This window comes from Natrix helvetica (genome assembly GCF_964273705.1).
Source record: "Natrix helvetica genome assembly, chromosome: 6".
Lineage (NCBI taxonomy): Eukaryota > Metazoa > Chordata > Lepidosauria > Squamata > Natricidae > Natrix > Natrix helvetica.
The window spans coordinates 9870986-9898559 of record NC_138553.1 but is presented as its reverse complement, the minus strand read 5'-3'; the positions used below and the strand labels follow the sequence as shown (position 1 = coordinate 9898559).

The window sequence follows — 27574 nt, the reverse complement described above, 5'->3', positions numbered from 1 at the left end:
GCCGACAGCTGTTATGTCTGCTTAGGCTCTGGCCAGTCTTCCGTCACATTAGATTTAGATTAGATTTATTTGATTTATAGACCGCCCCCTCTCCGCGAAGGGACTCGGGGTTTCTCTTAAAATATGAATTTATCCATCTTTGCCTTAGACGGCTGCAAGATATGGCCTTGTTTGCTTTTCCTGCAAAGGATTTATGATGGGGGATCATAAACCCTTTTGCAAAGCTGATTTCAGATGAGGGGCATAGTTGCCAGCAGGATGGAGAAGGAAGTGACATATCAGCAGAGACTCTAAGGTCAGATGATAAGAAGGAACTATAGGTGAGGGTGATAAGATGTGGGAAGAGGAAATTGTTCCTAACATACATTTAAAGCACGTTCTTTATTGCCTAATTTAGGATTTAGCTAAAAAAAAGAGATTGATTTTCATTGTACAGAGTTTACAATGCAGATTAATTTATCAAGAAGAAGCGAAACTGTCATTTGTTTGCGTCCATTAAACTCAACTGTGGGAGAAAATTAGAAATGGTCTATTAAGACAGAATTTGGAATGCTTAACTTTAAAATGCTTTTTAATCCCTATATGTATAGCAGGGGTGTCCAACCTTGGCAACTTTAAGACCTCTGGACTTCAATTCCCAGAATTCCCCAGCCAGCCTGATATACAGGAATGATTGGGATGCTGATGTGCCCTGTTTCCCTGAAAATAAGACCTCCCTGGATAATAAGTCCATTTGGGCTTTTGAGGCATGCGCTAAAATAAGCCCCCCCCCCAAAAAATAAGCCCTCCTCACTGAAGTGGTACCTATTTATCTACTTGTGTTTGCATGCTTTCGAACTGCTAAATCAGCATGAGCTGGAGTGAAGGATAGGAGCTCACCCTGCCACAGAGCAGCACTGGAGTCTCAAACACAGACTTGCAGGTTTTCACCCTTGTGCTCTGACCACATGAGCCACCAACACCCAATCAAGTCATTGCACTCCACTTTGCCTACCCTAGGATCCATCCTAGTGACTCCATCCTGATGTAGTAGTGCTTCAACTTCCATAATTCCCAGGTAGCTTGGCAGAGGCTGGAAATTAGCCATTCTGAAAAATCTGAAGACAGCAGGATGATCTGTTCCTCAGAATTCCAGACAATTCTTTTCCTGATTTAGTTTCAACGGATTGACCTCTCAAGGTGCAGGTCAGTTTGTACAGATGTTGGGCATAAAGGGAGCTGGCCCTTGGTCTTTTTTCCTTATTGCAAGCTTTACTTAAGCCACGTGGAAGCATCACTTGGTCCTTTATAATTCTTGAGGTCACTGCAGGAAGATTATTAAAAGTGGGACTTTCAAGTCATAAGTCTCTCAGTTTTCCTTAAGACCATGGTAGCACATTGTCATTAATTTTATTTATTTTTTTATTTTATTTGTTTTGTCAAACATGTACGAGATAACAGGTATAAGTATAAACATGGACACGAACACAGGAAATGGGTCCGAATAAATGGGAAAATAGGACAGGGACGGTAGGCACGCTGGGGCACTTATGCACGCCCCCTTTGCGGACCTCTTAGGAATGGGGAGAGGTCCACGGTAGACAGTTTAAGGTTGAAGATGTGGGGGTTAGAGGATGTAGCAACGGAGTCAGGTAGAGCATTCCAGGCGTTGACCACTCTGTTGCTGAAGTCCCATTTTCTGCAATCCAGTTTGGAGCAGTTTACCTTGAGTTTGTCTCTGTTGTTGGCTTACGTATTATCAGTTTGAAGCTGAAGTAGTCATTGACAGGTAGGACGTTGTAGCAGACAATTTTGTATACTATGCTTAGGCTAGACGTCGGCAGCATAGTTCCACGTCCAAGCCCAAAATGTTGAGCCTGGTAGCATAAGGGATTCTATTATGAGCAGAGGAGTGGAGTTACTCTTCTCGTGAAATACCTCTGGACCCGCTCAATTGTATTAATGTCCGATAAACACTGTGGATTCCAGGCATCACCAACTTCCAGGCAGGCGAGCTGTATTTGAGAATTGGTCTGGCAAAGGTTTTGTATGTTCTAGCTTGCAGTACAATGTTACTGGGGAAGAAACTTCGCAAAATTAGCAAAATCTTTCAGATTTCGTTCCTCACTTTATTCTGCAAAAGCAACAGATCTTATTCCAAGTCGTTCATTGGGAAGTAAGACCCACTGTGTTCAATGGCTACTTATTTTCTGGCCTGATATTCCCAGGATGGCAGACTTTGGACCCTAGAAAAGGGTCCAATTCCTTTCATTGTCCTGACAAAATACTACGCTTCCCCTCTTCCCTTCAATATCCCTGCCTCAAAACTTGCTGCTAAGCCATTTACAAAGCATGTTTGTCATCGGATATCAGTTTCTTCTCAAGTTTTGCCTGGGCTAGGAAACTAGTGCGACCTAGTTAGTACTCCAGTGAGGAGAACGCCTAGAAATAAGAAGGCTGCGAAACCGAAGGAAGGAAAGAACAAAGAAATCCCAGAAGAAGACAATGGCCCTGTGTCCATGTTGCTGCCAAGAAAATTACACGGATGCATCCATCAAACCCCCAGGAGTCAGGCTTCTCTTGAAAGAGTCCTATTTTTCTTCCCAGCCTGGGTACCGCCAGTCAGATAGCATTACTGCCTTTGCTAGAGATTTCTTTAAAAGAGCGAGGGAAATGGTAATGTTCGCATTTGGGTTCCTTTTGATCTCAGCAAAAATGTCCCGTTTCTCCTTATCATCTTCCCCATCTTTCATATGGCAATTCAAGAATCGGATCATTCAAGGGATTGTTCTGGGGCCCAGGAGGCTGTAGATTCCTTAGCTCGAGGTTGTTGTTGTTTTGTGCATATGTAAGTGTGTTTGTAAGAAAAGGGTCCCTGCTTATTAATGCTGGTAACCGTTGAATTAAACCATCATCTTCTATTAACGACCTCATAATTTCTTGCGAGGTAGAGTGAGGTCAACTCAATGGGTCAGAGACGACTTCGCAACTAACAACAATTTAGGTCAATGCCAATTCAATAAACCTTATTACTTTTCCACCAGAATTTGTATTCTTATGAATACTACTAGTACTTTCTTTATTTACTTACAGAAGAGCATTTTTCTTTTCTTTTCTTTTCTTTTTAAAACGAGAAAACGTTTTTGGCAAATTTCTCATGTCTTCTTTCACTTATTTAATTCTGAGAGAGCCAAAAGGTATACATTTATGGCCTTTATACTTTTTCTTTTCTTTTCACCGTACAGTCATTTCTCTAGTCATCACCAACTTCCCTGGTTTCCCACGCTTCAGTAAAATCATGAGGGAATTCCTCTTACAGTCTTTTTCAGCTTGGGAAGCGAAGGGAGCCAGGAAAATTGTGTAATGAAAAAAACAGCAATATTAGCAGTTGAACCCTGCAAAACTTCCAACCAAGCAAATTAAAAATACAGCAGAAGGAGACTAAAAAACAAGCTATCAAGAAGTGGAGAGTAAGACTCCATTTTTGTAAAAGAAAAATTGCATAGACGTCTCTTTTTCAGGCAAGAAAACTTATAAAAAGGGGCATGAACAACAGAATTGGCCACTTCTAAAACAGAGTTTAAATGGACTCCGCGGCATGGTAGAGGACAGGAAGGCCTGGGGGAAGGTTGTCCATGGGGTCGCGATGGATTGGACACGACTTCGCAATTAACAACAAGAACAGAGTGCCTTCTGCTTTTCAGATCCAGGGTTTGTTCTCAAAAGCCAGATCTCCAAAATGCAGGAAGAGAGTTTATTTATTAGCAAGAGGATAACACGTCCATTAGAGAGGTCCCAAAGGTGCTTTTCCAAAAAGACAAACTGGACTTTCTTGGTTGCTTTTTTCCTTGAAAACATTTCATCCAAGAAGCTTCTTCAATTCTTTCTGAAGAACTTCTTCTTCACTGAAGAACGGAAGAAGCTTCTTGGGATAAGAAGCTAAATGCTTTCAAAGCAAAAGAAGAAAGTCCAGTTGCCTTTTTGACAAAGCACCTTTTTGGGACAACCATGACCTGGATGGTTGAGAATCTCCATAGGGATGGAATAAAATCGGGATTTTCACTGATTTCTATCTAGTGTTGGGATTCAGCCAGTTCGCACCACTTTGGGAGAACCGGTCGTTAAGTTTCTGAGCAGTTTGGTAACCTGGTTGTTGGAAGAAATCATTAGCGCAGAGAACCGGTTGTTAAATTATTTGAATCCCACCAGTGTTTCTATCCCTGCACAGACACCTGAACTAGATTGAAATGAATACTTTATTTGGGTCAAGTGTGATTAGACACACAAGGAATTTGTCTCTGATGCGGCAGCTCTCAGGGTACATGCAAAGTATCCTCCTCCTCCTCTTCTTCTTCCTCCTCCCCCCCGCTCCTCCTCCTCCTTATCAATCAGAGGGGGGCAATAATAAGAAAGATAAATAATAATAGTGCAGCCATATTATATGGGTATAATGTCTACACATAGACATTAGACACCCCTGTGAGAATTAGGCATTCAGCCGATTGAAGGCGCGAAGGAAAGCGCAATGCAAAACCTGTAGAATGCAGAGTTCTCTGTCTTTAAATTTCATTTTGCCTTTTAAAAAAATGTTGAAGACTGCCGTCCCTTTTGCTCTTCCCTTCCTGTCCCTCTACTTCCTTCCTGTTCCAGGATAACAACATCTTAACAGTTGGAGGTTACAGAAAGTCCCAGAAATCAAATATTGATATCTCCACATCTACAGAAATGGATAATCCACTTGAAAGTTTAGTGCTCTCATTGTGGTCAGCTGAGATTGAAGCCCGTCTAAAAAGACTCATTCCTTTCCAGAAAGGGACATTGTAGGAAGGTAAAGATTTGACCCCTTTTAGGGGTCAGAGAAGTAAGCTGTCGGCTGGCCTTTGGATGGCACCTTTATGAGATTTTGCCTTGCTAAGCAATGGAAATATGTGTCTCAATTGTGGTTGTAAGTTTAGGATTAAGGACTACCAGCAAAGCTAATAGACATTGATGGGCCTCTGTTGTATTTTCCAAAAATTACAGTACAGGTGATCCTCAATTTGCAACCATTCATTTAGCAACTCTTCAAAGTTACAACAGCATTTGAAAACTTACAACCAGTCCTCGCATTTATGGCCATCGCATCATCTCCAATGGTCAGGTGGATCACCTTTTGCAACCTTCCCGGCTGGTTTCCAACAAGCAAAATCAATACAGGAAGCTTGATTCGCTTAACAACCGGGCAATTCACTTAACAACTGCAGTGTTTCGTTTAACAACCACAGCTAAAAAAGGTTGCATAACTGGGCATATGAAATTTTTTTAAGCGAGTAAAACAATCCAAATTTTGAAAAAAGAATAAAGAAAGTAAACAGAAATAATGAGTTAAGTGAAAAAAGCTGCAAAGAAGAAAAGTGGGAACAACGAAAAACGGAAATCAAAAGCTTCCAATCTTCTCAACAGCGGCTACAAATACATTTATATTTTACCCTCTCTATCCCGTATATTTTTAATATACAATATATAATTTCTGTTAAACAGATGGTTAAGAGAATAAAAACAATACAACCCCCCCCAAAAAAATAATAAAAACCACACAAATATTGAAAACAAAAGAGTAATGAGGATAAAGAAAGATAATAAGTGGGAAAAGTGCAAACACAGAGAGAGAAAAGAAAAAGGTTTATGAAGAAAAGGAATTCTGGGAACCATTTTCATAAAGAGGAGAGCAGATGGGCATTGTAGTCCCAAAAATCTAGAGGATACTGTGTTACCATAAGCTGTTGGCCCTCAAACCTCTTTCCGCCACCCCCCTCCTCCCTCTCTCTCTTTACGCATTCCATTAGAACAATTGAAACTGCAATAGAAATGGTTTATCACAATATCATTGTTATTAATTGCAGGAAGCTAATTTGCTTTTCCATAGAAAAATCTGACAGCCCACAGGCTTTGCAAATTTATGCATTCATTCTCTGAGAGCAGGGAATATGGCATCGGAATACATACCCAGTGGGTTAAAATAAGAGTTTAAATATACCTCTCCCCCCCCCCTCACTCCACACGCACATTTCTGTTATGCCCAGCATAAATTTAAAAATCAACCAGGAATATTTGGATCAGAAAACATACAGTGTGTGCTACTGCCATCTAGTGGAGCCTTGGGACAATGCGGTGTGAAGGGTTTTCCTCTTTTTTTCCCCCTCCACATAAACTTAGCGTAAAAGGCTAGCAAGCGGAATCTGGTGGCTTTATTTGTCAAGTGGGGCATTTTTAAGATTGTGCATGATAGATAACTGAAACGTTTCTTGAATCCTTAGAAAAATAAGTTTAGGATTGTATTATTTTCTGGTTTTGTGTTTGGCTGAAGTATCTGCTGTTAACATCCTGCCTAACACAAAATCTTTATCGCCTGTGAAAAGTTGTGTTCGATTTTTTTTCCAATGAAATTTTCATAGGAGGAAGGACGCATGAGGTATGCTAAAGTATGTGTGTGTCAATGGCTGTTTTTCCTTGTTCAAGCATTACTCCAGCAATCTGCAATCTCCTTGGCTTTTATCCTTGGGATGACTGAGAATTTCATTTTGGCTTCCCTAAGAAACCATTGCCTGCATAATTCTGTTCTCTGTAGGTGTTGATATATTCCGACATCTCAGTGTCTTTTTCTATTCTACCAAGTCTGTGGCTTGTTTCTTGAAATGCTGGTTTCTTTACTACTGATAAAGGTAAAGGTTCCCCTTGCACATATCTGCTAGTTGTTCCTGACTCTAGGGGGCGGTGCTCATCTCTGTTTCAAAGCCAAAGAGCCAGCGCTGTCCAAAGACGTCTCTGTAGTCATATGGCCGGCATGACTAAACACCGAAGGTGCACGGAATGCTGTTACCTTCCCACCGAAGGCGATCCCTATTTTTCTTTACGTGCTTTCAAAGTTGGCGGAAGCTGGGACAAGTCACGGGAGCTCACTCCATTAAGCGGCACTAGGGATTCGAACCGCCAAACTGCTGACCTTTCTGATCAACAAGCTCAGCGTCTTAGCCTTTACTGATAGTTGATCTTAAAAGGCAGAAGCCATCCATCTCTTCAGTAACTTCATTGCCAATATCAGGGATCAAATCAGGATGAACTATATCATGGCTTATTATAATGTGAGCATGGAGCCAGGGTGCAGTTCTGTCTTAAAAGGAATCCTCTTGAGATAGAAAAAAGACAGTTGAAATTGAGTAAGCTTAGAAAAATAATTCCAGCGGGGTCCTTGGTGCTCTCTGAGCTTGGTGGTTTCCTTCCAGACGTTTCATGACTAAACTAGGTAACATCATCAGGGCTAGCCTAGCAATATGAGGGCAACAAGGGCATATATGGTAGAGCCAGGATGGCTAACTGGTAGCCACTCAGTATACTCAATAGAATGACTTCTACCCTGGTGGGTAGTCAGAGATAAAAGGGTTTGTAATGGCTCAGTGGCTAAGACGCTGAGCTTGTCAATCAGAAAGATCAGCGGTTCGAATCCCTGGCATTGCGTAAAGGAGTGAGCTCCTGTTATTTGTCCCAACTTCTGCCAGCCTAGCAGTTCGAAAGCACGTAAAAAATGCAAGTAGAAAAACAGGAACCACCTTTGGTGGGAAGGTAACAGCGTTCCGTGCACCAGCCACATGACCACAGAGACATCTTCGGACGGCGCTGGCTCTTCGGCTTTGAAACGGAGATGAGCACCGCCCCCTATATGTGCGGGGGGAACTTTTATCTTTAATCCCAAATCACCAGCCCTTTCATGCAGATAGAGGGAAATGTCCTTGGGGGCCTCATGTAGCCTGTTAATACCATTTTTGTGGCCTTTAAGCATCCCTCTAACCCAGAAGTCTGGAGCCAAATGTTGGAATTTTCCCCCCATGTGGGACACTAAGGAGAAAGCAGGATCAGCCCTCTGTCATGTACATGACCCTTGAAGTGTAACCCAAAACTTGTAGCTGAATGTTTGGCACCCCTTTCTAGATGAGCTTGTGATCACAGCTCTTTAGGACCAACCTGTTCTTCAAAGGTTAACCTGATTTTGCCCTCCTGTGAATCTTGAAATGCTTGTATCAGCAACCTTCCTTACAAAGGCACACTTAAAGTAAAAAATACTTCAGGAAAGTCATAAAGGCAATTCAAACGGTTGTAGGAATAGCCATGTTGCGAGAAAATGGAGGTGAATAGATCTTCAAAAGCAGGCATTCATTTGGAAACGGAATAGACTTGGAGAAGAACGAAAGCAAAGTTAGAGCTTTGTAGCTTTCAGATCAGGAATTGGTGAATTACTCTGTCCCTTTCCTGGAATTAAAAAAAAAAACATGTCTTCTTCCTAATTATTTTGAAAGCAAATTTGATCAGCCCAAGGAAGCAACTGAGAATTTTCTTGAATTTATTCTTTTACGAGGACTCTGTAAATCAAAGAAAGTTGTTGCAGCACGAACAAATCCATCTCGTCAAAACTGAATTGTCCTTGGTACTCTCCGAGTTGCGTTGCTTTCTTTTAAACGATTTTATTGCCCCACAAAGTGATAACATCTGTGTTATGTCACTCTTACATCACTGGTGATGTTACCTAGTTGGGTAAAGAAACATCTGGAGGAAAACAACCAAGATGAGACAGCACCAAGGACCCCACAGTTCAACCCCTGAGCTACAAATATTCTCTTCTTAGAGCAACTGAATTCTTACCTCTTCAAAATCTGATTATGAGACCTTGTTTATTGGCGCAGTTTAGAATTTCCATCTTTTTAAGGAAAAACTGTCCCTTAGTAGATTCCTTGCCTTCAACAACAACACTGTAGGATTCTATAATGTTAACAGATTAACAGAGTTGGAAGGGACCTTATAGGTCATCTAGTCCAACCCCCCCCACTCAAGCAGGAGACCCTACACCATTTCTGACAAATGGCAGTCCAATCTCTTCTCGAAAGTCTCAAGTGATGAAGCTCCCACAACTTCCGAGGGCAAGCATTGGTTGATTGTTCTTACTGTCAGAAAGTTCCTCCTTATTTCTAGGTTGAATCTCTCCTTGGTCAGTTTCCATCCATTATTCCTTGTCTGGCCTTCAGGTGCTTTGGAAAATAGCTTGACCCCCTCCTCTCTGTGGCAGCCCCTCAAATATTGGAAGACTGCTCTCATGTCTCCCCTGGTCCTTCTCCTCATGTGGTCCTTTCCAAGTTGAGAATCGTTTTACCTGATGAGTTTCACTTGATGCAGTTGTTTGATATAAACTTAGCAAAATTGGATGTTTTTCTTCTTGAACGGCGGCCAAAAAAAGAAACAATCCTTTGGAGAAACTAAAAATGACAGATTTGTTCTTCTTTATGTCCTCCTTTCCTCCTCCTTTTGAGGACAACTCCTTTATTATCCTCGCCCTCCTTTATAGTATGTCTTCCAGCAATTCCGTTTCCTTCCAATTTATTTTTCACATCTGTTAAGAGAGAATAATTCACATTTCAAATGACGATAGCTGCCATTGTTTTGTTCTATATTTCCCTTCCCCTATTCTCGCTTGGCTGTGTCTTTTTCGCTTTCTAACCATCTGGATTTTTAAGACTTAAAAGACTCTGCAGAATAATAAGAGCACATTTTTTGAAAATGGGGGGATTGCTCTGAACTTGATGTATAATTTAAAGAAAAATTGAGAGTCTGAATCCGTAATTCCTTCCATGTGCTATATGGAATTAAAAGGTGAACGAGAGAGACAGACAGAGACAGAGAGATGGAAGGGACCTTGGAGGTCTTCTAGGCCAACCCCCTGCTTAGGCAGGAAATTCTATACCACTTCAGACAAATGGTTGTCCAACATCTTCTTAAAAACTTCCAGTGTTGGAACATTCACGACTTCTGGAGGCAAGTTGTTCCATTCTGTCAGGAAATTTCTCCTTAGTTCTAAGTTGCTTCTCTCTTTGATTAGTTTCCACCCATTGCTTCTTGTTCTAGCCTCAGGTGCCTTGGAGAATAGGTTGACTCCCTCTTCTTTGTGGCAACCCCTGAGATATTGGAAGACTGGTATCATGTCTCCCCTAGTCCTTCTTTTTATTAAACTAGACATACCCAGTTCCTGCAACCGTTCTTCATATGTTTTAGCCTCTAGTCCCCTAATCATTTTTGTTGCTCTTCTCTGCATTCTTTCTAGAGCCTCAACATCTTGAGAAGAGAGAGAGAGGGGTGGGTGGGTGGGAGGGAGGGAGAATATGAATCATGCATGATCAATACTTTTAATTGTTTTATTTTCTTTCTTCGCCCACCCTCTACCAAATACTGAGGGATTAAAGGAGACCAAACAGCCGTGTTTCCTGTCACAGAGGAAATTCCAAACTCTTGATGATATCAGGTTTTTTTAATCATCTCAAAGTGGGACATGTCAGAGACTAAAATATTTTCCATTTTGTCCCAAAATAGCCAAAACCAAAACATTGGAGACTAAATTATCCCAATGGTTGGAGAAAAATAGACCAACTCAGAGGCTCTTTTGATTAACTATATTTTCTCTTATATCAGTGGCACAGTAATTTGGTTGAACAATCAAGGCATTGATGACAAAGAGGCTAGATCTTGTTCTACTTCTTATCCATAACTTCTTCTAACTATGGTTGTGTAGGAGAAGAGCAGGCAGCGCTGGGGGCAGAGTTAAGTGAGTCATCAGCCTGGAGTTGTTATGTTGCCACAGTCTAACCACACTTTAATTCCATTGAGCCTTATCTGACACCAATTTAGTATTGTACGTTAGTTGACTGGATTCTTGGTTATAAACATGATCAATAAATCTTTTCAACTGGAACTTATGGAAGGGTCCCTGATTCTTTGGACCTGATGGTTTTTTTGCCTTGTTTCTGGCTATTTCAAATTTCATCTTGGAAGAATAGGAATTATTATCCAGAAGGTTGTTTTGTTTAGGGATCAAGACGATGTCCTCATGGGGATATTTGATGCAGATGTTGGGCCGCGTGGATCATCCTGTGAGTATGAGGAACCTTAAGTGAACCAGGGGTGAAGTCAAACAGTTCAGTAGGAGGAGAGAGTCCAAAAGAGAGGGATAACCACAACACAACACTGGAGGAGAAAGGATCTGAAGCCAGAATTAATTGAAAGCAAAGTTAAGTCTCCCACAGCCGTTGGAAGAGATGAGGAACCTTCAAGATTTGGTTCGGTAGCCATCTTGTATGTTAAAATATTCATGACTGGGAGAGACATGGGAACAAGGTCAGCCATTGAATAGGCATAGCAACTAAGTCAACCAATGGGAGCTTAAACAGATCTGAGTCTGTGCAGAGAATTGAAACAGAAACTTAAGCAGTCTGTTGCTCTGAGAAGTAAACTAGCAGCCTGTCTGGGCTTTTTCTGCTGAAATGAAACTAACTGCTTGTTACTCTCCTGCCTTGTGTTTACTTGGAAGAACCACCTGTTGGTATTGTACATTTATTCATCTATTCTTATGTATATAAAGAAGTTAACGAATCCTGCTGCATCAGTTATCTGTGTGTGCTTCTGGATCTGAATTTTCTGCAACAAACTCCGACATTGTAGATTGGCCACAACTTCAAATATGAAGTGAACTGAAGAGGTTTCTTGAATGAGAAGCGAAACGTCTTCAAGTAAAAATAAAATTGCCGTTTGCCTTTTGAAAAAAAAGCTTTGGGACAAATAGCCCTAATAATTTATACAGCTAGTCCTCGATTTACAAACATTCTTTTAGGGACCATTTGAAGTTACAATGGCTCTAGAAAAAAGTGGACTTATGACCACTTGTCACACTTATGACCATTGCAGGATCCCCTCGGTTATTTGATCATAAATTCAGAGCACTGGCACGTATTTATGATGGTTGCGGTGTCCTGGGGATCACGTGATCCCCTTTAGTGATCTTCTGACAAGCAAAGTCAACGGGGGAAGCCAGATTCACTTAGTAAACTTGTTACCTACTTAACAACTGTCGTGATTCACTTTAACAACTATGGCAAGAAAGCTTATAGGGAATTCTCACTTAAAATCTGTCTTGTTCAGCAACAGAAATTTTGTGCACAATTGCCGTCAATTGAGGTCTACCAGAACTCAACGTGGCTGTTCCAGGGCTACCTCTGCTGTGACGTGGAGTAGCATGATTTTAGCAAAGACCAGGAATGATCATTTAATAGAAACATGGTTAGTTTCTACCCTGGCTCAATCCTTGCACCAGTTGTCTTAATGACATGAAAGCTCCTGGGGGAGGGAAAGTCACATTTTTATGAAGTCTGTCAAGCCCACACCCATTATTTGCGTGAAAGGAACCCAGATTTCTTTTAAAGAAAACATACTTTAAAAATTACGTATTTTTCAATCCCGGTAAATCCCTTTTTGGGGCCGAACTGCAAACTCCAAAATGACAGGCGTTTTTTTTTCCACAGAAACTGCCGATCTGTGCTGCTCAAGTGTTTTTTTTTTTAAATTAGACGTTGAAGGCAAGGGAGAACAGTAGAGAAAGGAGAAATGTGTTTACTTTTAATTTAAAGCCTTGGCCAGAGAGTTCATGATGTGTTTTGGAAACCGAAATCAGCTTGTGATATTTTGTTGGACTCTTGTTGCTGGCTTTCTGATGATGTCTGATAGACGATCTTTGGTTTTTCCTCTCCCTGCCCCTCCCTTCCTCTTACCCGCCATTTTGTTCCTTGTTTTGAGATGGGTTGGCGATCTCGATTGCTAGGATCAACGAAATGACCCATATTTTTAACTTTAAATCAGGTCTGGAAATACCGTATTTTTCGGAGTATCAGGCACACCTTTTTCCCTCAAAAAAGAGGCTGAAAATCTAGGTTCATCTTATACACTGAATACAGCATTTTTTGCCTCCCGAAACCCTGCCTCCTTCATCAAAATGGCCATGCATAGCCTCTAGGAGCCTTGCAGAGTGCTCCTGGGGGCTGGGGAGGGCAGAAATGAGCGAAAAACATTTTTGTGCAATTTTGCCCCCCCCCCAGCCCCCAGGAGCACTCTATAAGACTCCTAAAGGCTTATTTATGCCCCCCCCTTTTTTTTAAAAAAACTTGGCCCATTTTCATGAAAAACAGACCATTTTGGGGAGGTCTGCAGAATGCAAAACCTTTTTTTAATTTGCCTCTTCAAAACCTTGGTGCGTCTTATACTCCAAAAAATATGGTACATTTCCAACCTTAAATGCCCTTTTCCTTGAACGTAAAGTGTTGTATTCTTTCCTCCCCGACTTACGACCGGGGAATTCCCCCTGTTGTCAGCCAGCAACAGCCATGGGTAGGAGTGGTGCGGTGGCCTAGAGGTGGACCTCTCGCCTCACAACCAGGAGGCTGTAAGTTTGATCCTAGGTAGAGGCAGATATTTCTCTCTCTGGGCACATTGAGAATATATATCTGCTGAATAAAACTCCGCAATGGCGACAGTACGGGCATCCGGCCATTAAAACACTCTGCTAGCTCCATTCAGTTGCCCAGACTCCACCCCTCAAGGGATTATGGGTCGTTAAATGAAGGTGATGACGATAAAACAAACTAGGTCACAGGCTAACATTGATGTAAGCTATTGTCAAAAAAGACTTTAGGGAAATGGCTTTTTAAAGCTTTATGATCCTTTCTCAGGTTCTGGAGACCAAAAAAATAGATGAGCTAGATCCACTGAAGGACATACAGATACACACCTCCACTTACAACCATTCACTTAGTGACTACTCGAACTTACAAAGGTGCTGAAAAAAGTGACTTATGACTGTTTTTCACACAACCATTCAGCATCCCCATGGTCATGTGATCAAAATTTGGCCACGTGGCAAGTGACTCATAGTTATGACGATTGCAGTGCCCCCAGGTCATGTGGTTATATTTTGCGACCTTCTGACATAATAAAGTCAATGTGGAAGCCAGTTTTATTTAACAACCATATTACTAATTTAACAACTGCGGCGATTCACTTACAACTGTGGCAAAAAAGATGATAAAATGCGGCAAGAACTGTCCCTCTTAGAAACAAGAGGTTTGGGGCTCATCTGTGGTCATAAGTTGAGGACTACCTGTATACATTTTTCTAAGAACACAGATGTTTACATCATGAACATATAAAGCTGATTTATATGGGCAGTAAAAACTAGAAGCAGTATGAATCACTTCATTTGCCATATTTTTCAGAGTATAAGACGCACCAGAGTATAAGGCGCATCAAGATTTTGAAGAGGCAAATTAAAAAAAAAAGGTTTTGCACACTGCAGACCTCCCAAAAATGGCCCATTTTTCGCAAAAATTGGCCCATTTTTTGTCCCAAAAAAAAATGGCATGCATAGCCTTTAGGAGGCTTTTTGGAGTGCTCGGGGGAGTGGCAAAAACAAGCAAAAAACGAGCCTCCTAAAGGCTATGCACGGCCATTTTTGCAAAGGGGACAGGGTTCCAGGAGGCCAAAAATGCCTCAGTGTATAAGACGCACCCAGATTTTCACCCTCTTTTTTGGTGGGGGAAAGATGCGTCTTATACTCCAAAAAATACAGTAGGTTAGGGTTGTTTTTTTTCCATTTAATATGCAAACAGCATCCTCTGGCTGACATTAGTACTCATTAATGATACCATAGAAAGCATAGAATAAGTATTATGTGGGGTTTTTTTTCCCCTTCTACGCTGCCTTAGGTCAGCAATACAATGCCAGTGGGCATCATGGCAACCCTCCTCCCTCCCTTCCCACTGCACAAATCACACTGGCATAGTTATGCATTATTTACTTTCTAATTTAGGGCTAATGCTTCTTTCCCCTCTCTTTCCAGTCTTCGGGTACCAGTATTACCGTTGATATTGCCGTCATGGGAGAAGCTCACGGACTCATCTCTGACCTCCTGGCAGATCCTTCGTTGCCACCCAATGTCTGCACCTCCCTCCGAGCAGTGAGCAACCTGCTCAACACACAGTTGTCCTTCCAAGCTATTCATAGACCAAGAGTCAATACTTTGGCATCCTTCAATGAAAACTACACCGGTTCGGACACAGAAGAATGTTCGGAGAAGGGGGAAAAGCTTACTATTCCCAAGGTAAACGTTGTGTATTTAGCTTGCCAAACTGGCTCCGTTTATGCACACCAGGTGGGAGAGGCCAGTAGGGTAAACCAAACCAAAGAATCAACTCGCTAGTCTAAAGGCTAAAGCTACTTTTATTGTACAGTGGCACCTCCGTATGTATCATAAGCTAGGTTGAGAAACACTGAACTGTGGCAAATGGAAATAAACCGAACCCTGCAAGATACCCATTTCATAATCATTTTATTCGAACACGTTATGAATCTGATCCTTTAAGAGAGCATCAGAAACACAGGAGTATCTGAAACATACTTTTCTCATCCATGGGAATAGAATAAATGATGACAGTTTTGGATAAAGCCACGTTGGCGCACGATATGAGCCGTGGGGGCGCAATGGTTAGAGTGCAGTACTGCAGGCTACTTCTGCTGACTGCCGGCTGCCTTCAATTTGGCAGCTCGAACCTCACCAGGCTCAAGGTTGATTCATCCTTCCATCTTTCCGAGGTGGGTAAAATGGGGACCCATATTGTTGGGGGCAAGAGGCTGACTCTGTAAACTGCTTAGAGAGGGCTGTAAAGCACTGTAAAGCGATATATAAGTCTTAAGTGCTATTACTATAAAAGGACTATGCACAATATCCTTGAACTGGTCTTAGGTCCAAGGAAAAGACTGCAGAATGTCAAAGATTTATAGCAGGGCATTTCTTTCATCTACTGAGTTGTCCAATGTACTTGCTGATAAAAACGGAAGATCATGGATGAAAACACCATGGAACACAACATCATAGGGAGGGCTTCTAGTCTAACCCTCTGATCAAGGCAGGAGACTTTATACCATCCTGGTCAAATGGTTGTCTGGTTTATTTTTTAAAACCTCCAGTGATGGAGCACCCACAATTCTGGGTAACAAACTATTCCACTGATTACTTATTCCCACTGTATCTCTCTTTCATAAGCTGTCACCTATTACTTCTTCTTTGCAGAATAAATCAATTCCCTCTTCTCTGTGACATCATAAAGTACCATATTTTCAGAATATAAAGCGCACCGGAGTATAAGACGCACCAAGGTTTTGAAGAGGCAAATTAGGTTTTTACACTCTGCAAACCTCCCTAAAACGGCCCATTTTTCGCAAAAATGGGCCCGTTCCCCCCCCCCAAAGGCATGAATCGCCTTTAGAGGGCTTGCTGGGAGGTGGGGCCCTCCAAAAACGTGGAATAAATGGCCCATTTTTTGTGAAAACGGGCCCATTTTTTGTCACAAAAATTGCATGCATAGCCTTTAGGAGGCTTATAGAGTTCTCCTGGGGGCTGGGGGGGGGGCAAAATTGAGCAAACAAACGGCCCGTTTTTCACTCATTTCTGCCCCCCCCCCAGCCCCCAGGAGCTCTCTGAAAGCTTCCTAGAGGCTCTGCACGGCCATTTTGGTGAAGGGGGCGGGGTTTCAGGAGACAAAAAATGCTGTATTCAGTGTATAAGACGCACCCAGATTTTCAGCCTCAGGGGAAAAAGGTGGGTCTTATACTCCGGAAAATACGGTAGTCCTAAGATGTTATTTGTCTTACCTACAGCGCTTTCGGAAAAGCCTGCCCCCAGGTCTTCTACGGCGAGTGTCCTCCACTTGGACGACAACCACATCTGCCACCGGTTTACCCACGTTGGAGCCAGCGTCTGTTCGAAGGGACCGCAGTCCCAGCATCAAACTTTATGATAATTCATCACCAAGGTAAGAAAATAACTGTAGATTTTAAAATTTAAGATCTTAAAGTGGCAAAGGTTGAGAGATACTGACGGAAAGGGATAAAGCAAAGTTACAGTTCAGATACAGGTATAAGTTTTAACTATACTTGATAAAAAAGATAATTCAAGTAAAAAAAACAAAAACAAATATAAACACCAAAACATTGGTGGATAGTCAACAGATCTAAAATACCATATGATTAATGCACTCTAGTAGGAGCTTATAATGCTGTAAACTGCTCAGAGTTACCGTGAACTGTGCAATGGGCAGCAAATAAATTGACAAATTCAGGATCAGTCAATTGCAGAAGGCAGCTTTACTCGGAACAGCTTACATCCTGCGACGATACCTTTAACGCCATCACACATCAATACTTGTCTGTCAGTGGTGGGTTGCAGCTCCTGTTGCAACCGCTACGCTGCAATGGGAGCTGGGCACACACCACCGGCAGGCGCTGCACACCCATGTGCACCCACCACCTGCAACGCTCCAGCTGTTCGACGGAGCATCGTGCAGGTGCTGTACGCTACGCGCGCATGCACAGATGGCCTGTTTCCTTCAAATACAGGTGAGGAACAAGGGCGGGCGGGCCCTCCAAAGCACCGTTCTGGTACAGTGGCTGCTGCTTCCGCAGGCACCGGTACCCGCGTACCGGGGTGTATCGCCTGCAACCCATCACTGCTGCCTATCCAAGGTCCTTGCGAAGGACTCAATAGATGGATAAAAATGCCAAATCCAGTCTGAACATCTGACTGACTGTGCAGCCAATCATAAAGAAGAAGAATAAGGCACTTCATATCTATCAGAATGGATCACAGCAGGTCTCTCTTAAGTTGTGAAGGTCCTTGTTGAATGCAATTAAAGTCATTAGTAGGAAAAAGAGAAACTCTAGGTCAGGGGTGTCAAACTTGATTTCATTGAGGGCCACATCAGGATTGTGTTTGACCTCTGGGCGCTGGGGTGGGCGTGGCCAGTGTGGGCGTGGCCTGAGTGCTCTGCCAGTGAAAACGGGCTCACGAGTTCCTTTTTCAGGTGCCACGGCCTCCTGCAATCCTCTGCCAGTGAAAACCAGCTGTTTCTGCAGCTGTTTTTGCAGGCGGAGGCACCGTGGGCCGGTCCTGATTTAATTTGGCCAATTGAATTGCAGATATAATCTCTCTGTCTCTCTCTCCCTCTCTCTGTCTTTCCCTCTCTCCTTCTCTTCCTCTCCTTTCTCCCTCTCTCTCCCCCTCTCTTCCTCTCCTCTCTCCCTCTCTCTCTCCCTCTCTTCTTCCCCTCTCTCCCTTTCTTTCTCTCCCTCTCTTCCTCCCCTCTCTCCCTCTTTCTTTTTCCCCTTGTTTCTTTCCCTCTTTCTCTTCCTCTCTTTCTCTCTCTATCTCCTACCCCTCCCTCTCTTCCTCCCCTCTGTCCCTCCCCTCTCTCATGCTTTCCCTCTTTCTTTCTCTCGCACTCTCTTTCCATCTTTCTCTCCCTCTCTTTCTCCCTCTCTCTCTCTCCTCTACCTCTCTGTCTCTCTCTCTCTTTCTCTCTCCCTCCCTCCCCTAATATGCAACTTTGCCTATCTTAGATTCAAATGATGGCAAAATCACTTTTATAAGCAGTTTGTGAGCTGCCTGTAAACATATGACTGGTTTTTGCAAGAAACATGGGGCTACAGCTTCCTAGAGATTGTGATCAGACCACTGTTCTCTCTAAAGAAGGCTACAAGTAAGAATTGTGCTGCCTTTCTTCTTTTATTTTCACAGCTCTGACTCATGGAACAATTCTCTCCTGATGACGCTCACCAAAAGCCGATCCTTCTCAACCTCCTACGCCATGTCTGCTGCCAACCACCTGAATTCAAAGCGGCCAAACCGACAAGGTGGTTATTTATTCCATTTATTATTTTCAAAAATAACTCAAGGCAGCGAACATCTCCAACACACCTTCCTCCTCCTGTTTTCACAACAACAACTGTCAGGGTTCCAAATAGCATCCAAAAGTAAATCAGAGTCCAAGGCAAAGTATTGCTCAAAGTTCCAATTTATTAAGAGAGCCATATTGACACATCTGGGAAAACCCGAATCTGAAAGCTTCCCGGTTTTCCCCACCCAGTTGAAAGTTCAAGATCTTGCCCCCACATGCCCCCACCAGTCCATCACATGGCCCAATCTTCCACTGCCATGCTGGCAGTTCCACCCATCCAGTCCCAGTCAGGTGCAGAGGTGCAGAGACAAAGGATGACCTTGGCTTTCTAGAAAGAATTTTGTTATGGCTACATAGCATCTCGCTCCTATAATCCCCCCTCTCATTTTCCCACAATAGAAAATGCATAGCAGAATAATAGAAGTGTGGCAGGCCAAAGACCCAAAAGAAAAGATGGCTGCAGGCCATCCCTGCGAGGTGGGAGAGAGAGAGTGACTGGCTCAAAGTCACCCAGCTGGCTGAGGAGCAGGCAGGCAGGCAGGCAGGCAGGCAGACAGACAGACAGACAGACAGACAGACAGACAGACAGACAGACAGACAGACAGACAGACAGACGACAGACAGACGACAGACAGACAGATATGTAGATAGATAGATGATAGATAGATAGATAGATAGATAGATAGATAGATAGATAGATATGTAGATAGATAGATAGATAGATAGATAGATAGATAGATAGATAGATAGATAGATAGATGATAGGTAGATAGGTAGATAGGTAGATAGGTAGATAGACAGACAAATAGATAGATAGATAGATGATAGATAGATAGATAGATAGATAGATAGATAGATAGATAGATAGATAGATAGATAGATAGATGATAGATAGATAGGTAGGTAGGTAGATAGGTAGATAGGTAGATAGGTAGATAGACAGACAAATAGATATGTAGATAGATAGATAGATAGATAGATAGATAGATAGATAGATAGATATGTAGATAGATAGATGATAGATAGATAGATAGATAGATAGATAGATAGATAGATAGATAGATATAGATAGTTATGTAGATAGGTAGGTAGGTAGGTAGGTAGATGATAGATAGATAGATAGATAGATAGATAGATAGATAGATAGATAGATAGATAGATAGATAGATAGATGATAGATAGATAAGGTTTAAGGTTAAGGTTTATTGAATTTATAGACCGCCCCCTCTCCCCGTAGGGACTCGGGGCGGTGTACAGACCATTCGTGTTCAAGACAACAAAACATAACATAAGACATCAAACAAAACAACGCACACATACCGTCTGTGTATAAAACCCAAAACCAATTTAAATAATTAAAACAATTTTAAAACCCATTTAAAACCCCAATTTAAAACCCCAATTTAAAATTTAAAAAGCCATCCAGGAAGGTTAGTATTAGATGTTCCCTGTAAATACAATTACGATTACAATTAGGCCAGGCCGGCTAATCGAAACAGGTGGGTCTTGAGTTTCTTGCGGAAGGAGCGGAGATCCGAGGTGGTTCTGATAGATAGATAGATAGATAGATAGATAGATAGATAGATAGATAGATAGATAGATAGATAGATAGATAGATAGATGATAGATATTTAGATATTTAGATATGTAGATGATAGATAGATAGATAGATAGATAGATAGATAGATAGATAGATAGATAGATAGATAGATAGATGATAGATATTTAGATATTTAGATATGTAGATGATAGATAGATAGATAGATGATAGATAGATAGATAGATAGATAGATAGATAGATAGATAGATGATAGATAGATTGATAGATTGATAGATGATAGATAGATAGATAGATAGATAGATAGATAGATAGATAGATAGATAGATAGATAGATATAGATAGATATGTAGATAGATAGGTAGGTAGGTAGGTAGATAGATAGATATAGAAATAGATATATACATACACACCCATACACACACACACGCACACGCATTCACACACTCACTCACAATTTTAAAAGTAATGCTCTTTTCCCATTCCACAGGTGTCTCCCCGAATATTTCGCCTCTTGTCTCCCCAAGCCATTCCCCCGTCCAGGGCACACCAGCCAACAGTCCCATCCGTAGAACCTCAGGAGAACAATTTCCAGAGTCGGCTGTCATGGCCACTGTCCAAGCCATCAAGCCTCTCAAGGTCTTAGGTTGCACTCAAAGTGCCCCTGGCCTCTCGGAGCCTGTGGAAGGCACCTCTGTCATTTGCAGTAGGTAAGATAATACTTCTCTATTTGTTGGAGCTTCCTATATTTTCCTTACTTGGTCGTGTGTTTCTTTCCTGATCTCTGAGCTTTCTTCAATAGAGCTTATTGGATAAGTCTTCCCCAACCTGAGCCTCTAAATGTGGGAGTTTATTTTATTTACTGTATCACACTTTTATTATTTTTACAATTAATTCTACAATTAATTCAAGGTGGTGCATGCATTTAGGTACACATGATAGAACTAACCTGTTCCCGAGACCCAAGCAAAATTGATTTTAAAGACAGGTTAAAGACAGACCCAAGTATAATTGTATTTAAGACAGGTTCACAGCAAATAATTTAAAAAAAAAACAGCAGTAGAAAATAGCTGCTAACAGCTGGATGAGAACGGTGTCTTCTAATATTAATCTCTTGGGCGGGGAGGAGATATCCTGCTCTCCTAAGGAAGCAGGAAGTGAATCTTTCCAAAACATGTTCAACTTTCATTCTCATCCATCAGCAGCTGCCAGTAGTTGTAGAGATCAGTGAAAAAGAATGACGGAGCAGTGATTAGTCCACTGTGAGCCAGCTGCTATATTTGCAGCAGCCGTCCGTCACTTTTCTCTCCTGGGAGTCTGAGACCACCATTTTATTTCATTTCATTTCATTTCATTTTATTATTTTATTTTATTCATTTCATTATTTCATTTCATATTTTTATTAATTTTTGTTTTATATTTTTTATTTATCTACATTTTTATTTTATATTATATGTTTTCGTTTCATTTCATTTTTTAATTAATTTTTTTATATATTTTTTTTATATTTTTATTTATTTTTCTACTTTTTAAATTTTAATTTTTTAATTTAAATTTGTTTTGTTTTGTTTTGTAAATACGGGTTACTGCTGTCGGTCATTCTAAAACAGACCTGGGTATTTTACTTCTGGCTCTTTGGCTGTCCCTGTCCAGCCCGTGTGGATTGCTTTTATTTTGAAGTGACTGCTTCCCCCACGCACAGAATAGAATAGAATAGAATAGAATAGAATAGAATAGAATAGAATAGAATAGAATAGAATTCTTTATTGGCCAAGTTTGACTGGACACACAAGGAATTTGTCTTTGGTGCATATACTGTTAGTGTACATAAAGAAAAATAAAATAGAATACATTCTTCAAGAATCATAAGATACAACACTTAGTGATAGTCATAGATTACTAATAAACAATCAAATCATATTAAAAAACAACAGTATAAATTGTAAAGATACAAGCAACATGGTTATAGTCATAAGTGGGAAGATACAGGTACTAGGAAGGATCAGAAGAATAATAGTAATACATTCTTAGTAGATAATTTGACAATATTGTGGGAATTAGTTGTTTAGCAGAGTGATGGTGTTCGGGAAACAACTGTCCTTGTGTCTTGTTGTTCTGGTGTGTTGTGCCCTACAGTGTCGTTTCGAGGGTAGAAGTTGAAACTATTTATGTCCAGGATGTGAGGGGGTCTGTCGATATTTTCACAGTCCTCTTTTTTGATTCGTGCAGTCTACAGGTCTTCGATGGAAGGCAAGTTGGTAGCCATTGTTTTTTCTGCAGTTCCGCAGAACCTCTGAAGTCCGTGTCTGTCTTGTTGGGTTGCAGAGCCAAACCAGACAGTTATAGAGGTGCAGATGACAGACTCAATCATTCCTCCGTAGAACTGAATCCGCAGTCTGTAGGTATGCATGCACATGTGTCTATGCAACTTCACAGTCCTATTGGTTGGCGCTCCACAACAGGACAAGTATTTCCTGCGCTCCTTGGGAAAATTAATGGCCCATTCCCAGTTTTAAAACTACTACTTCTTTAACCATTTCCGAAGGTTCTTCAGCCTCTATTCAACCTTTTAGTGGCTGCACGGAGAAAGTGTAAACTGAGCTCCTTTAGCAGGTGGCATTTTGGTGGCCGCTGATCAGTGGTGGGTTCTTACCAGTTTGGATGAACCGACAGTAGTTTTGTGGCCTGGATTGTTGGAAGCGACAGTGGCCCAGGCCTGCCTCGTCCCCGAACCAGTTCTCCGGGCGATGCCATAGGCGCCGCCATCTTGTTTTTTTGCTTCTGCTTCTGCCCCTGATGGTTTTTTCTTCTTCTGTCTCAGAAGTGGGGAAAATAAAGGCGTGGCATGTAAATCACTGCAGGATGCTGTTTGTAGAATAACCCAGTGATAACTGAGTTCAGACACTTGGAATTGTTCTTGGCAGAGGCACAGAGCTTCGAGATAGCTCACATCTTGTCTTCATTTCCCCTAAATGACTTTGTGGAAATGAAATATGTGGTGGAATGGATTCTGTCAGGTGATCGTTCCAGATAGCCATCTCATTTCCCAACGAAATTGATTTAGGTCATGTCCTTTATTCCTTGAGCTCGGAATGTGGATGGCTGAGAAATCCAGGGGAAAATAAGGTCAACCGACAAACTGATAAACCAAAGTATTTGGAAAAAAAACCTTTGATCCGTCGTTGGGCGCTGTCCGTTTCGGCTTAGATGCCAGGTTCAAAGTCCTTGTAAGGGCTCCAACGGGAGGTCTTCCAAACCGAGCTGTATGGCTTCCCCAAGAAAATTAAATTTGGGATTGAAGGAAGGATTTTACAGTATGTTTTTCACAAGAATCCTAGTTGCCGTATTTATCGGAATATAAGACGCACCTTTTTCCCCTCAAAAAAGAGGGTGAAAATCTGGGTGCGTCTTATACACTGAATGCTGGATATATATTTTTTGCTTCCGGAAACCCCGCCCCCTTCACCAAAATGGCCATGCATAGCCTTTAGGAGGCTTCCAGAGTGCTTCTGGGGGCTGGGGAGGGCAGAAATGAGGGAGGGGAAAATGGCCATGGGTTTGCTCTTTGTGCCCCCCCCCCAACCCCCAGGAGCACTCTACAAGCCTCCTAAAGGCTATGCATGCTCTTTTTTTGACAAGAAACGGGCCCATTTTAGCAAAAAACAGGCCGTTTTGGGGACGTCTGCAGAGTGCAAAAAATTTTTTTAAATTTGCCCCTTCAAAATCTTGGTGCATCTTATACTCTGGTGCATCTTATACTCTGAAAAATACATTAATTGTCATGCCAAGGAATCCTAGCTTACTTCTCAAGTTCAGAGAGGAGGAGATGAAAAAGAAGGGACATCAACCTAATTAATAAACCAAGTGGTATAATTTTCCACTAATCCTTTTGTGTGGGGAAAAAGAACTGAATGCTTTAATCCATGGACACCGTTAGCATGCCTAATAGCGTATTATCCTGCCCTCTCTGGGGACAAATGAACCCCAAATCTCTCCTCTGTTTTAGTAATGTCCTTCCATCATCACTTACGTAAAATATTTTTGAAGCACGTTCGATTAGAGGAAGAATAGGTTGAACTGATATGATGTGAATATTTATTAGTTTGTTTATATCCTCTCTTTTATTATGTTTACAAATAACTCAAGGCAGCAAACATATCCATCATATATTTCCCTCATGCCTTTCTCATCTTATTTTCCTCACAATAACAACCCTGTGAGGTGGATCAAGCTGAGAGAGCTGGCTTTCATGCCTAAGGCGGGACTAGAACTCAACATCTCTTCGTGATTGGCCCAAAGTCACCCAGCTGGCTTTCATGTCTAAGGCGGGACTAGAACTCACCGCCTCCTGGTGATTGGCCCAAAGTCACCCAGCTAAGATTCAGAATTCATGTCTAAGGCGGGACTACAACTCACCGCCTCCTGGTGATTGGCCCAAAGTGACCCAGCTGATTTCATGCCTAAGGTGGGACTAGAACTCAACATCTCTTCGTGATTGGCCCAAAGTCACCCAGCTGGCTTTTATGCCTAAGGCGGGACTAGAACTCACCGCCTCCTGGTGATTGGCCCAAAGTCACCCAGCTGGCTTTTATGCCTAATGTGAGACTAGAACTCACTACCTCTGGGTTATTGGCTCAAAGTCACCCAGCTGGATTTCACAGCTAAGATTCGGAATCTTTGCACAGTATAATCATGTTACCCAGTATGTTGTAATAAGTTATTTCTACCCAAAATTTGGATTGTGTTCCATGCCATTATTTGGAGAACCGCAGTATGCCTGACTGTAAGTCATGTGGGTTGTCCTCCCAGATCAAATTCTTGGCCTTCTGCACCCAATTGTATTCTACATTTTGATTTCTTGGAACTAAATTACTGCCAGCATTAGGAAGAAAATGCAATCCACGCAACAAATTATTTGCTCCCCTTTAAGTACATCCGGATTTGAATTCTACCTTCTCAGCTTCTAAGGGAGCATTGAAGGGCTACCACGATGGGTAGTCCTCCACATGCAACAGTTCAAATTTGCAACGGCACTGAAAAAAGTGAGTTATGACCGTTTTTAATACTTATGACCATTGCAGCATCCCAATTGGTCATGTGATCAAAATCCAGACACTTGGCCACTGACTCGTACTTATGACGGTTGCAGTTTCCCAGGTTCATGTGATCCCCTTTTGTGACCTTCTGACAAGAAAACTCAATGAGGAAGCTAGATTCATTTAACAACTGTGTTACCCATTTAACAGCTGCAGTGATTCACTTAACAAATGTGGCAAAAGTCGCAACATGGGGCAAAATTCACTTACCAAATTTTTCACTTAGCAACATTTCACTTAGCACTTAATTGGTTCGTGACTCTCCTAGATTCCTTGCCAAGTTTTGCAGATATCAGCCTGTCAGCTCTTCCAAGCAAGATAAGGTCTGTGACTGTAAATCCTCCCTTGAAAGACTTTGCTGGATGTGAATGAGCAGAATTCACAGTCAATTAATAAAAGGGGTTTTTGTCGGCTCAAGGAGTTTGCTTCATGCTCTTGGGAAGCCTCGGTCAGAACAGTACCAGGCTCATCACTTACAAGCCTGAGACTGCCCTAACTTCCAACCGTCCTTAAATAGTCATAAATCAAGGACTATTTCGGCATCTCTCTCTACCAAGCTCGTTGCAGCCCTATATTTATTCTATATTTATACTATGTATATTTATTGTTCTATTGTTTTAATATGACTGTACACCGCCCCGAGTCTCTTCTGAGAGAGGGGCAGTCTAGAAATTGAATAAAGTTAAGTTAAGTTAAGTGCAAGGAAGGGAGAAATTCACCCAGGCCCATTCCCCCCCCCCTTGTGTAAGTCTGATGGGAAAGCAGGTCACAGCTCTGACACCTTATAACATGCTGAGCACTTAAGATACGATGAACTTAAATTATGAGCTCACAGAAGACAGTTTCCAGGGGACAATTTCAGAGGCGAACGAGCCAATCCAGAGTGACACTTGGAATTGGTTTTACAGACCGTTTTATTAATCGGAGAATTGACATCGCGGAGTGTCTCTCTCTCTCTCTCTCTCTCTCTCTCTCACTCTCTCACTCTCTCACTCTCTCACTCTCTCACTCAGAGCACACACTTTGTAATTTGTGAAGTTTTTCTAAAACCAGAGCCGATCCAGCCTGCTCCCTCCCAATTCCTCCCTCCGGAGCCTTCTAAGATCAGGTTGCTGTCATCTGGGCTCAAATCGTACGTTTGGCAGGCCATATTTTTCATTTTTTGAAAACGGCACTTGGCAAAATAAGACGTTAATGATCTCCGGCCTCGGCTGAACCCCAGCCAACCCCCAAAAATCTGAAATCCCACTCCAGTGCTATTGCTACAGCCTGCTGAGGTTCCGAGAAGCCAATTTATAAGCCAGCAAAATAAAACCTGTGATTTCTTGCGCCCCAAAAGGTTGACCTCCCTTCTTTTTAAAGTTACTTTTTCTTCCTTTTTACGTTGCTATCCCCCTCTTAGTCTGTTTACTCCACTTTCGCTATCCGCAGAGCATTGGATGGTCCTCAGAGGGCGGCTTTTGTAGGAAAATAGGAACTTCTTGAGGCCTTGAGGTTATTACATTCAATTAGGAATCCTTTCCCACTCTGATCTGCCTCTGATTGGGCTGCGAAAACGGGTGAAACCATTATTGCTTACTTTCTAGGGATTCCCGCTGAGATAAACCTCGGCCACTGTTTCTACTCCGGCAAAACCTGAAGGTTTCATTGGGCCGTTGAATTTATGAATTTATCAGGGGGAAACAATATAAATTATAGGTTGCCTAGGGCAGTGATTCTGAACCTTTTTCGCCTCGGGTGCCAAAAGCACGCGCATACGCACTATCGAGCACATTCACATACCCACCCCCATAATTTCATGCCCCTCACACCGTGACCCCTGCAGATGTGCACATGACGCCCCCCCCCTCCGTGTGCATACGCGCGCAGCTTTCTTGGAGTCTGGGGAGGGCAAAAACAGCCTCCCTCACCCTCTGGAGGCCTTCTGGAGACCGGAAACAGCCCGTTTTCTGACTTCCGGTGGGCCTGGTACGTAGGTCTGTTTTTCACCCTCCCCAGATTCCAGAGGCTTTCTAGGAGCTTCCGGAGGGCGAAAAACGGCCCAACGCTTGACAACTTGCTCATATTTATGATGGTTACAATGCCCCGGGAGTCTTGTGACCTCCTGTTATGATCTTTTGACAAGGAAAATCGATAGGGAAGCCAGATTCACTTAACAATCGTGTTACAACTGCAGGGATTCACTTTAACAACGGTGGCAAGGAAGGCCGTAAAATGGGCCAAAACTCATTGAACAACTGTCTCATAGAGCGACAGAAGTTTTGGGCTCATTTGTGGTCGTATGTCGAGGACTACCTGTAACTAGTTAATAG

The 27574-nt window shown here is 42.1% G+C and overlaps 1 protein-coding gene across 2 annotated transcripts in view; it reads left to right on the top strand.

Annotated features, from left to right (window-relative positions):
* PDE3A (phosphodiesterase 3A) overlaps positions 1-27574 on the top strand; it is a 277932-nt gene that overhangs the window by 212448 nt on the left and 37910 nt on the right. For both annotated transcript variants that reach the window (XM_081957782.1, XM_081957783.1), the window contains 4 exons: positions 14717-14977; positions 16534-16688; positions 18449-18564; positions 20657-20876. In XM_081957782.1, coding sequence (XP_081813908.1) covers positions 14717-14977; positions 16534-16688; positions 18449-18564; positions 20657-20876 — 752 coding nt within the window. The remainder of the gene's footprint in view (positions 1-14716; positions 14978-16533; positions 16689-18448; positions 18565-20656; positions 20877-27574) is intronic.